At 49.2% G+C, this 11,849-nt stretch overlaps 1 protein-coding gene across 3 annotated transcripts in view; it reads left to right on the top strand.

Moving 5' to 3' along the window:
- Nucleotides 1-6,240: 6,240 nt before the first annotated feature.
- LRRTM4 (leucine rich repeat transmembrane neuronal 4) overlaps nucleotides 6,241-11,849 on the top strand; it is a 142,882-nt gene continuing 137,273 nt past the window's right edge. Inside the window, exons 1-2 of one of the 3 annotated variants that reach the window (XM_038160351.1) lie at nucleotides 6,241-7,246; nucleotides 9,585-11,180. In XM_038160351.1, the coding sequence (XP_038016279.1) occupies nucleotides 7,243-7,246; nucleotides 9,585-11,137 (1,557 nt within the window). In that variant the 5' untranslated portion in view covers nucleotides 6,241-7,242 and the 3' untranslated portion in view covers nucleotides 11,138-11,180. The remainder of the gene's footprint in view (nucleotides 7,247-9,584; nucleotides 11,181-11,849) is intronic. The other 2 variants (XM_038160350.1, XM_038160349.1) reach the window with 2 other exon arrangements.

Below are 11,849 nucleotides of genomic sequence, written 5' to 3'. Positions count from 1 at the left end.
GGGGCATTAATGTTCATGAGTTCAGGTGTCTCCAACCCACCTGGAGGGATGTTGGGGCGTTGATGTTTGTGAGTGGTCACTCACTGCTTGTGCATCCTCGGGCAGCTCCCAGTCCACTGAGATGTGAAGCTCCTCAGGCCTTGGCCAGGGAACAGAGCCTCCTGAAAATAAATGTCCATTCCCTTCCCCCTGGGTGAACAGGGAAAAAAATCTCTGAAAAAGTTTGTTTAAAAAATTTAGAAGTTGTCTCATTTGCAACAGCTGGGCTACAAGAGAGGTGAGCCATGGGTGGAATGTGAAAAAGCTCAGCTCAGCTCAGCAGATTTGTTGTGACACTCAGGGCACATCAATCCCTTGAAGTTTCCGTTCCTCATCTGTCAAATGGGACACTCCTGTTGCCTCTGCATCCCTTTAGCTCCCAAATCTTCTGTGTCTCTGACAGGCAGAGGAACAGCCCTGCTGATGGCACATCCTGCATCCAGAACAAAACACCAACAGAGCACAAACAGAGCACAGAGTACAAACACACACTGCACATCCTGCACCCAGAGCAAAACACCAACAGGGCACAAACAAAGCACAAACACACACTGCACATCCTGCATCCAGAACAAAACACCAACAGGGCATGAACACATCATAAAACACAACATATAAAACGCATAATAAAACACAGAATAAAACACCAACAGGGCACAAACACACACTGCACGTCCTGCAGCCAGAACAAAACACTGTGTCTTAGTTTACAGTGTAAGATGAAAAGTATGTTTCTCTTACCATCTGTTGAAACCAAGTGGGGCGGTTTTCTTGATCTCTTCCATGACCCATCCTCCCTCTAGACATCTCTGCTGTTCATGGGCCAGTGAGAGTCCCTGCATGGCTGATAAAATTGCCCATTTTACCCATTTTACCCATGATGAAATTCCATCATCCCACTGGGAGATGCTCCGCCCAGGGGAGGAGCCAAGCATTCCTACCTGGATAGAATCTGGGATTTGGGACACTGCGAGCAGCCTTATCCGCTGCATTCCCAGGGGACAAGAGCTCCATAACCACCACTGGACCTTCAGAGGAAGATCAAACCGTTCTACAGGATCACGGAATCACAGAATCACAGAATAATGAGTTTGGAAGAGACCTCCAAGATCACCGAGTCCAACCCATGCCCCGACACCTCAACTAGGCCATAGCACCAAGTGCCATGTCCAGTCTTTTACTGAACACATCCAGTGATGGTGATTCCACCACCTCCCTGGGGAGACAATTCCAGTACTTTATTATTCTTTCGGTGAAAAATTTTTTCCTAAAAAAAATTTGCTCCAACAGAAGCACAGCTGGCACTGCAGGAGGGCTGCAGCCACCATGGAATGGGACAGCTGCCACCACCACCCTGACCCACAGGCTGTCAGGTTGTGTTCTGACTCTGGCAGTGTTTCTGTATTGCATTTATTTTAATTTTCCTCTTAAATTGTATTTCTGACTTGGGATCTCCCGGTGGTTTGCTTTCACACTAGTGAACACCGGCAGGGCACGAACACACCCGGGAATCCAGAGGGGTTTTAATGCACCAGCCCAAGGCAGAAGTCATGAATTGTTGACAATTAAACACTTAGCACATGAAGAGCTGGAGATAAGAACTTGGATGTGAGTGCTTCCATCAATAATTCACAGGACATTAGAGCCTCAATGTCAGAAGTTGTACCAAGCACGCCCTGACAGGGTATTAATGAAGCTGCTCCAGCCATTACACGCAAATTGCTAATTTATTCATCATTTACCAGCGGTGGGGAGAGGGGGGAAAGGAAGACCCAAGGTGTGAGTTCCGCAGCCCTCAGAACAAAGCTGCAAGGGGCTGCGCTGGCAGCGGCTGATTCCTGAGCTGTGGATCTGTTTCATCCTTGGAGAACGATGAAATTAGGAGGGAAAAAGTGAACACAGCCCAGATTTTGACTCCTCTGGTTGGCTCCAGAGCAGGTTTGGGACCCCAACCCTTAGGTCTCATTCGATGCCACTCCTGCCATGGGCAGGGACACCTCCCACTGTCTCAGGATGCTCCAAGCCCTGTCCAGTGTTGTTCTTCTCCCCAGGGAGTGTTTGGAACTGACTGGGCAGGAGAGGAGGGACCTGAGAGGCTCCTAAAACATTTCTTCCCAAATCATCCCCTCCCCGGATCAGCCCTTCCCAAACCTCCCTGCTTTTTGGCCCTGGTAGGCAGAATAAAAAAAACTGATTTTCAAGGCAGGTTCTGCTGGAAAAAATAATCTGCTTTGAAAAAATTTTCTGCATTGAAAAATAATCTCATTTCGGGAGACAAAAGAGTTGGATGACCTGAGAAGGGGCAGGAAGAGGAACTTGGCCAAGGAGCAGCAGCTCAGGAGCTTCCAGCAGCTGCTCCACCACTGATCCTGTGAGGAGAAGTTACTCAGGGTTGTAAATCCCCAGTAAATCCTGTTCCCACACAGGAAACACAAACGTGTTCTTCTCTCCCTTGCAGGCAGCTTCGGAGGGCTGCCAGTGCTGGTAGCAGTGGCAAAGCTGGTGGAGCATGGAAACATCAGTTATTGTTAATTTTAAAGTATTTTTACACGGAAAACAAAATGGGTAGGATGAAAATTCCAAGCATATTTTATACTATGTGTATACCAGTGTGTATATGTGTATATATTTATATGTATCCATGCATATGTAAAATACTGTAAATATAAAATGTCGCTGTTGTATTTCTCCCTCTGACCAGACTTTCAGCAACCACAATAAAAGATATATTTTTATAATATAGAAATAAATATGCAAATCTATGTAGAAATATTGGAGAAATATGTAACTAGTAATAGGTAAATAAATAACATATATACATAATATATAATATATAATATAAAATATAGAATATATTACAATTATATATTATATAGTATGTATTATATAGTGTATAGTATATAATATATAATAATATATAATTATAATATATAAAATATATATTAATATCCAATATATATTAATATATAAAATAATATAATGTATATAATAATAGATATTAATATATAATATAATTATATTGAATTATATCATATATTAATAACATATAATATATAAATACAGATAATATTTGTGAATATATGTATTTGTGGAAATAGATACAAAAATAAATTGATAAATAATGCGCATAAATAAATAAATAAACATACTCACACATTCCTATATAAAATAATCACAGCTCAAAATCAAACACTTAGCTCTGTCCAGACCCATTTTCCTGGCAGAGAACCCCCAGGGCCCGTGGCCCACGCCCTTCCCAGGATGGATCATTTCTGTAGGTAACCCTTGCTCAGGTGGGAGGCAGCTCTGCCAGCTGGAGCAGGATCAGCTGAGCACTCGGAACGTTCCCTGTCTCTCTCTGGGCAGGGATCTTCACCTCTCTCCCTGCTCCAAGGAAATGGAACCAAACCACAAAAAGCCTTTGCAGCCTCGTCCTTTCCATGTGTTTTTTAGCTCAGAGCCCCTTATTTGTGCTGATTAAAACTTCGCCATTTCTTCTCCTTTGGCAAATGTTCAAGTGGGTCTGTTTTCATCAGAAAATGTAAAATTATAAAAAAAAATAAATGGAGGGGGTGGCATTTGTGGTGCAGAGTGAAAGCTCCCATGGTTCAGCTCAGCTCCTCGAGTTTTCTGCCTTGGAATTGAGGAAATTTTCCATGAGAGCATCACGGGATTTTTAAGGCAGCAAAATCATGTCCACCCTTTGGTAGGAAAGTGGGGATTTTGAGGCTCAGTCAGTGGCAGAAGGAGAGCTCATGGCTGTGCTGCAGGATTCAAGGATCTGGGAAAAGCCATCCCTGGAAATGGGTGCAGTTCCTGTGGACATTGCTCTGCTCACTCCCAGATCTGGCAGAGTTTCAAATGGACTCATCCTGGAGAATTATCAGTCCAAGGTGGAATAAATAACTGCACACTTTTACATTTATTGGGAATAATAAATATGAATTCCTGCTCCAGTGCTCCTGGCTGTGATGCAGATGGGGTTAACTGAGATATGGGAGAGGTATTTTCAACATCACTTATGATAATTAAGTTCTGAATCTTGTTTGAGGGAGTTGTGTGTGCTGCTGTCCAATCCAGAATAAAAATAGTGATTAATGATGATATTTTTCATATGCAAATGAATATCTGATCTATAGGTAGCGACAAATTGTCATAACAGAACAAACCAAGCAAGGGTTTTTATTCAGAAGTGAATATTTATGCAGTGTGGGTGCAGATGCAGTCTGGATGCAGATATAGGGGAGGACAGGTTGGTTTCTGTGGATTGTTTTGTGGATTATTATTTATTTTTCCGAATGGAGTTGAACTCTTGGCCCATCCTGTGTCCCCGTGTTTTTCCTGCTCCTTCAGAGGGCTGGATCCTGGGGCTGGCCAGGGGTGACTCCATCTGGGACGGATTGCAGGGGCAAGCAGCAAGCCAGGAACGAGGAATTCGGATGGAAGGGCTGGAATCTGACACTGAGATCTGTGCAATTGTCATTTTTAATACAGAGTGGGATCATCAGTGGCACCCAGGCACCCCCAGAGATCCAGGCTGTGGAATGCCAAGCAGGGAGTTCCTGGGCCACAGTGGGAAATATTTTAAATATTTAAAAATTAAATAACACACAATGGTTGGCTCATGACTGACTTTATAAAGCGCTGGCACCATTTTGGCAGCTGAAGTGGGATTTGGGCAGGGAGTTGTTCCCCAAATAACTGCTGGGGGTGTTTAGCACAGGGAGGGATGGAAATGGCACAAATATCCAAGTTTTAGGAGCTGTTAAAGCTGTTCAGAGCAATCCAGTGCTGCCCTCTGAGCAACCCGAGTGTGCCAGGGCCAGAAATGGTCCCTGTGGGATCCTGGACCTGCCCTGAGCATTGAATTCCTTGCAACTTCTGGCTAAAGAGGCTCCCAGAACCAGCTCAGAGAGCTGCTGCTGCTGCCCCTGCCCCATTCCACATCCCTCTGGCACCTTCCTGGTGAATGGACCCAGCCCTGGTGAACTGGGAATCGACCCAGTCCTGGTGAACTGGGAATTAACCCAGCCCTGGTGAACTGGGAATTAACCCAGCCCTGGTGAACTGGGAATCGACCCAGTCCTGGTGAAATGGGAATTAACCCAGCCCTGAACTGGGAATGAATCCAGCCCTGAACTGGGAATTGCCCCAGCCCTGGTGAACTGGGAATTAACCCAGCCCTGAACTGGGAATGAAACCAGCCCTGAACTGGGAATGAAACCAGCCCTGGTGAACTGGGAATTGCCCCAACCCTGGTGAACTGGGAATTAACCCAGCCCTGAACTGGGAATTGATCCAGCCCTGGTGAACTGGGAATTAACCCAGCCCTGAACTGGGAATTGCCCCAGCCCTGATGAACTGGGAATTAAGTCACCCCTGGTGAACTGGGAATGGACCCAACCCTGGTGAACTGGGAATGAACCCAGCCCTGAACTGGGAATTGATCCAACCCTGGTGAACTGGGAATGAAACCAGCCCTGGCAACCTGGGCAGACCCAGCCCTGGTGAAATAGGAATTAACCAGCCCTGAACTGGGAATTGACCCAGCCCTGAACTGGGAATTGCCCCAGCTCTGGTGAACTGGGAATTGATCCAACCCTGGTGAACTGGGAATTAACCCAGCCCTGAACTGGGAATTGATCCAACCTTGGTGAACTGGGAATTAACCCAACCTTGGTGACCTGGGCAGACCCAGCCCAGCCCGAGGTGACACCTGAGAGGTGGCACAGCCCAGGTCCCACCCTGGCTCCGGGGCTGGACCCTGCAGGATTCCAGCTCCTGCTGTGAGAGCCACGGGAGAGGAGCTCAGGAGGGAAAAGGTGTCACTGCTTCTGCATCTTCGGTTCTGCCTTCTTTATCAAAGTCAGTGTTTTTCTGACTAAAAGGCACTCAGATTTAAAAAGGAAAAAATTACAGGCTACGAGGCAGGGGATTAACCCTGTCCCAGCCACAGCAGGACATGGAGTGTTTACATTCGGAGTTGCTGCCTGCAATCAAATCAAATCAAATGCCTTTTGTGGGGATGATCAGTGTGATCACAGCTCCTGCCCTCGACCCTGTAACAAGATCTCACTTTTAACCTGCAAACCTGCCTTTTCCTGCCTCCCCTCCCCCGGGAATACAGGAAAAAAAAGGAAAAAAAAAAAAAAAAAAAAAAAGAGAACAGTTTAGAATTTGCCCAAGCCAAATACACAGGTCAGGTGGATTAGAGCAAGCTCAGGTCGGCAAATCCCAAGGGGAGCAGATGTTTTGTTTGGCGTCTCTGCCCGAAAATCCAGGGAAATCCAGGGGAGACGGAGGGGTCTGGCAGGGGAGGACGGTGGGCAAGGCAATGCTGTGTCTTTAATTTTCTTTTCCGAGGGGAAGCAAAGTCTGCAGAGCCATGACAGCCTCACTTGTTCAGCCTTCAATGCGCGCTGGGTTTTCTCCAGTGGAGGGCACTCGGTGTTCCACAAACTCCAGCCTCGGCACCAGCCAGCTCCGGAGCATCATCGCTCTCTGGAAAGCCTCGGAATTAGACGAGAGCTGCCTCTCAGCACAGCTACAAAACACTTTAAACCCGACCAGCTGAATGGATAAACCGAGCCTGCGGGGCTGCTAAGCCGGGCTCTGGCATAGCACGGGCGGCCCTGTGTGCTCCGGGAGCCGGACGAGGATGGATCGCTGTGCCCGGCCATGGCAAGAGGCAGCAGAATGAGGGATGCCAGGCGCCGCCAGAGCTTTGCTCCATCCTCCCAGAGAAGTTGGTTCGTCTCCATCGCCTGCTCCGGCTTTTCTCGCCGATTGCCACTTAACGCCGCCGGTTCTCTGATGACTTCCACAATGGCTCTCAGAGCTTAGAGTCCCTCCCTACCCCCCCACACTCCCCCCATCCTTCGTCCTGTCTTCCCCACCCCCAACCCCTTCCCTTATCCTTTCCCTTCCTCATCCCCAAAATTCTCGCTGGTCCTCTCCGGGGAACTTTGAGGGGTTCCTGGCAGGCAGGCAGGCTGGATGGCGGCGGGGCGAGCGGCAGCCGCGCCGTGACATGAAGATGCTGATGGTTTAAAGCAAAGGAGCCGCTTTTGGAAAAGAGGGAGAGAGAGAGAGAGAGGAGAGGGGAAATCGAAAAAAAAATAAATTAAATAAATAAAAAAGGGGGAAGAGAGAGGCGAAAACATCTGGAGGAAGGCGAAGGAGGACGTTATTGATGACAAAAGGATGGGTGAGTGAACTTTTGTGGCTTGTTTGCTGGCACAGCTGCAGCTGTGGGGTGGATTTTGCAGCTGGATTATTCGCGGTGGCGGGGGGGGGGGGCAGCGGGAGCAGCAGCCAGCGGCGCATTCCGCTGCCAGGTGACTCACGGCACTTCCATTGCTTTTTCAGCCCTTCCAGGCACACGCACACACCTTTCCTCCCGCAGTGGAAGCCAGGGGTGGGTTCCTGCCCCGGGCGAGGAAGCACAGCCCCTGTGCCGCCCACCCCCGCACCTGCAGGGCACCGGCAGCTGCGGCTGTGCCCGACACCCCAAATCCCTGCCGGCTTCGCCCCCCGATCCCCCCGGCACCATTCGGGCTGGCGTTCACACTTGGCAGGATGAGGGAAGCAAAGGGGAGGGATGGGGGGAGTTGTTCCTTGCATAGGTGGGTTTTGAAGAGGCTGAAAAGATGCCCCTGGTACCTCTGCTACATTTCCAGCAGTCATTTGCCAGTCGGGGTTTTTTTGGAGTGTGACAGGTTTATTCCCCTCCTTCCTTCCCCCCCTCCCCAGCCCCCCGAGTCTGTAACAGGCAGGACATATTTCTAGCTGGCTGCTGCTGGCAAAGAGAACAGAGCAAAAAAATGAGGATTTAAATTACAAATCTACCCATTAAAGTGGAAGGCAGGGGCATTCTAGATCAGGAATTATTTTTGCGGATTGCCCCTTGGTTTAAAATTGGATTAAAGACCTGCAGCACTGGGTTGGTTTTGTGTGTGTGTGACAAATAACAAAGTGATTATTTATCAAGGAGATATGAGCCTTTGAAATATTTCCTGTTGGAAGAATGCATTTTCATTCCCAGCAAGACGGCAACTCTGGAGGCAGCAGCCCTAAAATTATTCCAGGCGTGCAGATGGGTGTTGGGGGTTCTGACACCCCCTCCACGCCCTCTCATAATTATTCAGGATTCTATATATTCAATTATTGCATATGTCCTCACATCCAGCGCTGCTGCTGCATGACAAACATGTCATCTTAAAGGCAAACCCTTAAAATCAATCAGGAGAGGGGAACTGAAAGAGGAATATCCTCCTTTAAACTTTCTGGGTTTGCTGCTCTCTGGAAGTGTTGGGGGTGGGTATTTTCATCATCTGCTGGATGAATTCAGATTAATAACTGTGTAGGTATTCACAGCCATGTGTGGATGAACTAAACGAACGTGGGTAAAGGCAGTGGTTCGTTTGAAAGGAGCACATCTCCTACCTTTACCTGGCATTGGGGTCCCGTGCCAGCATTCCTGGTACACTTCTCTGCGTGGACAAACTTTGTTCCTCTGCATCTATTTCTGCATTTTAGGTACATAAAACTCACGAGTTTTACTTAAACCTACTCTTAAACCCGAATCATTCAGTGCAAAAAGTAAAACCTTCACTTACTGCCTAATTTTACCATAAATACAGGTTATAAAGATGGATCAAACTTCAGGAGAAGTAGATTTCCCTCTTTCTGAGGTAATTTTGGGGGGATTAGACTTGCAGTTGCTTTCCTTGAGGAGCACGTTGAGCAGCACGTACGAGCAGAAGCTCTGGCTCATTTCCTCTCCAGCACTATGGAGCATCCAGCACAGTGACTTGACAAATATGTTTATTGTTCAAACCTCAGCACGGAGCTCTAAGGGCACCCCAGCTCCTGGGAGAGCCGGGGGACAGGAGCACAGCAGGGAGGGAACAAGCTGCTGCTGCTCCTGGGGGACCCTTAGGGCCATCATGGCACTTCTCTTTCAGGTATTTCCCCACCTCAGCTGGGTTCTGGGTTTGTCCATGTGGAAAGTCCCAGACTATAGGGTCAGAGAATTCCTTTAGGATTTGCCCCATGTCTTCCATTTCCCACACCACTCCGGATTTTCCACGCCTGGGTCTACTCCTGGGTCAGGGGTCTCCTCAGCCCCTCTGGAAATCTCAGCCCTCCTTCTAGAGAAGCAGCAGACTGTGCAGAGGAAGCTTACCAGATTAAACCCCAGCAAGATGGTCTCTTTAACATCCAGGGGAAACTGAGCATTCTCCAACAGGGAGGCAACAGATTCAGAGGAGAAGAAGGAAAGCAAAGGCTGAAAAGCCTCATCCCCTGCTGCTGCTCTAACAAACCTGCTGCATAAAACACAAACGGGGGAGTCTGGTGGTGGTGGGGGCAGGAGAGATGGCCAGGCAGGCACTCCAAGGACCACAAAGAGCCGAGGCAGGAGCAAACAGGTCAGGGCTGGGCTCAGGCTGGGCTCAGGCTGTCCCCGAGCCCCCAGTGATGTGGTAATTGTCAATTTATCTCCAAGGCTTTCCAACGGCCCTTTTTCCTTTCGGACGTTGCAGGTTTCCATGTGATCAAGCAGCGGGGAGGCTGCAGGCTGCTGCTGGGGCTGCTTCCCCTGGCGCTGCTGGCGGGGCTGGCGGGCGCTCAGCGAGCCTGCCCCAAGAGCTGCCGCTGCGATGGCAAGATCGTGTACTGCGAGTCGCACGCCTTCCGGGACATCCCCCACAACATCTCCGGCGGCTCCCAGGGCTTGTCCCTGCGCTACAATTCCATCCAGAAGCTGAAATCCCACCAGTTTGCGGGCCTCAACCAGCTCATATGGCTTTACCTTGACCACAACTACATCAGCTCTGTGGACGAGGACGCCTTCCAGGGGATCCGCCGTCTGAAGGAGCTGATCCTGAGCTCCAACAAAATCACCCACCTGCACAACAAGACCTTCCACCCCGTGCCCAACCTCCGCAACCTGGACCTGTCCTACAACAAGCTGCAGGTGCTGCAGGCGGAGCAGTTCAAGGGCCTCCGCAAGCTGCTGATCCTGCACCTGAGGTCCAACTCGCTGAAGACGGTGCCCATCCGCGTTTTCCAGGACTGCCGCAACCTCGACTTCCTGGATTTGGGCTACAACCGCCTGCGGAGCTTGTCCCGCAACGCCTTCGCCGGCCTCCTGAAGCTGACGGAGCTCCACTTGGAGCACAACCAGTTTTCTAAGATCAATTTTGCCCACTTCCCGCGGCTCTTCAACCTCCGCTCCATTTACTTGCAGTGGAATAGGATCCGCTCCATCAGCCAGGGATTGACGTGGACCTGGAGTTCCTTGCACAACTTGGATTTATCGGGCAATGACATCGCAGGGGTAGAGCCCGGCACCTTCCAGTGCCTGCCCAACCTGCAAAAGCTGAACCTGGATTCCAACAAACTCACCAACATCTCTCAGGAGACCATCAACACGTGGATCTCGCTCATCTCCATCACTCTGTCCGGGAATATGTGGGAATGTACTCGAAGCATTTGCCCCCTGTTTAATTGGCTTAAGAATTTCAAGGGAAATAAGGAGAGCACCATGATCTGTGCAGGCCCCAAACACATCCAGGGCGAGAAGGTGAGCGACGCCGTGGAAACCTATAATATCTGTGCCGAAATCCAGGTGGTGGCTACTGAAAGGTCCTACCAGGCTCCCAAAACCCCCCAGAGACCCGTGTTCATCCCCAAACCCACCGTCTCCAAACTGGAGAGCCACCAGGCGACGTCTGCAATGCCAAGCCCTTCCGCAGACATCCCAACGCCCGCGGTGGAGCCGGAATACGAGCACGTGTCCTTCCACAAGATCATCGCGGGGAGCGTGGCCCTCTTTCTCTCCGTGGCCATGATCCTGCTGGTCATCTACGTGTCCTGGAAGCGTTATCCCGCCAGCATGAAGCAGCTGCAGCAGCACACGCTCATGAAGAGGCGCAGGAAAAAGGCCCGGGAGTCAGAGAGGCAAATGAACTCCCCTTTGCAGGAATATTACGTGGACTACAAGCCAACAAACTCTGAGACCATGGATGTATCCGTTAATGGATCTGGGCCCTGCACCTACACCATCTCTGGCTCCAGGGAATGCGAGGTATGAACCATGATCCTCCTAAAACCATTTCAGCTGCTGGGAAGGAGAGGTAAATGTTCGAAGCTCTCGAGGTATCTCTAAATATGAGAAATATTAATGAGATTTTGGGTTTGGGGGTTTTTTTGCCTGCGTTGGGGTTTGCTCTGTAGAAGGTTCTCTCGCATTAAATGGCAACAGGCAGGGAAGGGATGGTGATTATTTTGAATAATTAAGACTTATTAAAAAAACGATTAAGTTGGAGTCAACAACTGTGATAAAGGCATCTGGAGTGTTGTTCTACTCCTGTTTGCACCCATTTGATGAGCTGTGGCTACAACCAAATCCTATTTTTAATGGATTGGTAGATACAGAGGAGCTTAAGAGCCTTTTCTGGTTTAAAACTAAATATGGAAACCTCTTTTCTCCAGACCCCACATCAAATCTTGAGGGGTTTATGGCCTATTTAATGATAATGCCAGAGATTTCCTGCATTTTTGATCTGGTTCAGGAGCAAACCAGGGGACAACAGGACTGCAGCAGGATCTTGGAGTTGTTTTCCTGGAGCAGCAGGAACACAGAGGCTCCTCTGGACGTGAGCCTTTGTCAAACAGCACGTTTGCAAATGTCTGGGTTGGGAGAAGGGGATTCTTGGAGGGTTTAATTTCATTTCAGTGATCAGTGGAGGCTTAGACAGCCCTGCTGGAGTTGGTTTCCACAATCTTCAGGCCGTGTCAGGATT

Source organism: Motacilla alba, chromosome 22 (assembly GCF_015832195.1).
Source record: "Motacilla alba alba isolate MOTALB_02 chromosome 22, Motacilla_alba_V1.0_pri, whole genome shotgun sequence".
In the NCBI taxonomy this organism is placed as follows: Eukaryota; Metazoa; Chordata; class Aves; order Passeriformes; family Motacillidae; genus Motacilla; species Motacilla alba.
This window is presented reverse-complemented; position numbering and strand designations above follow the sequence as displayed.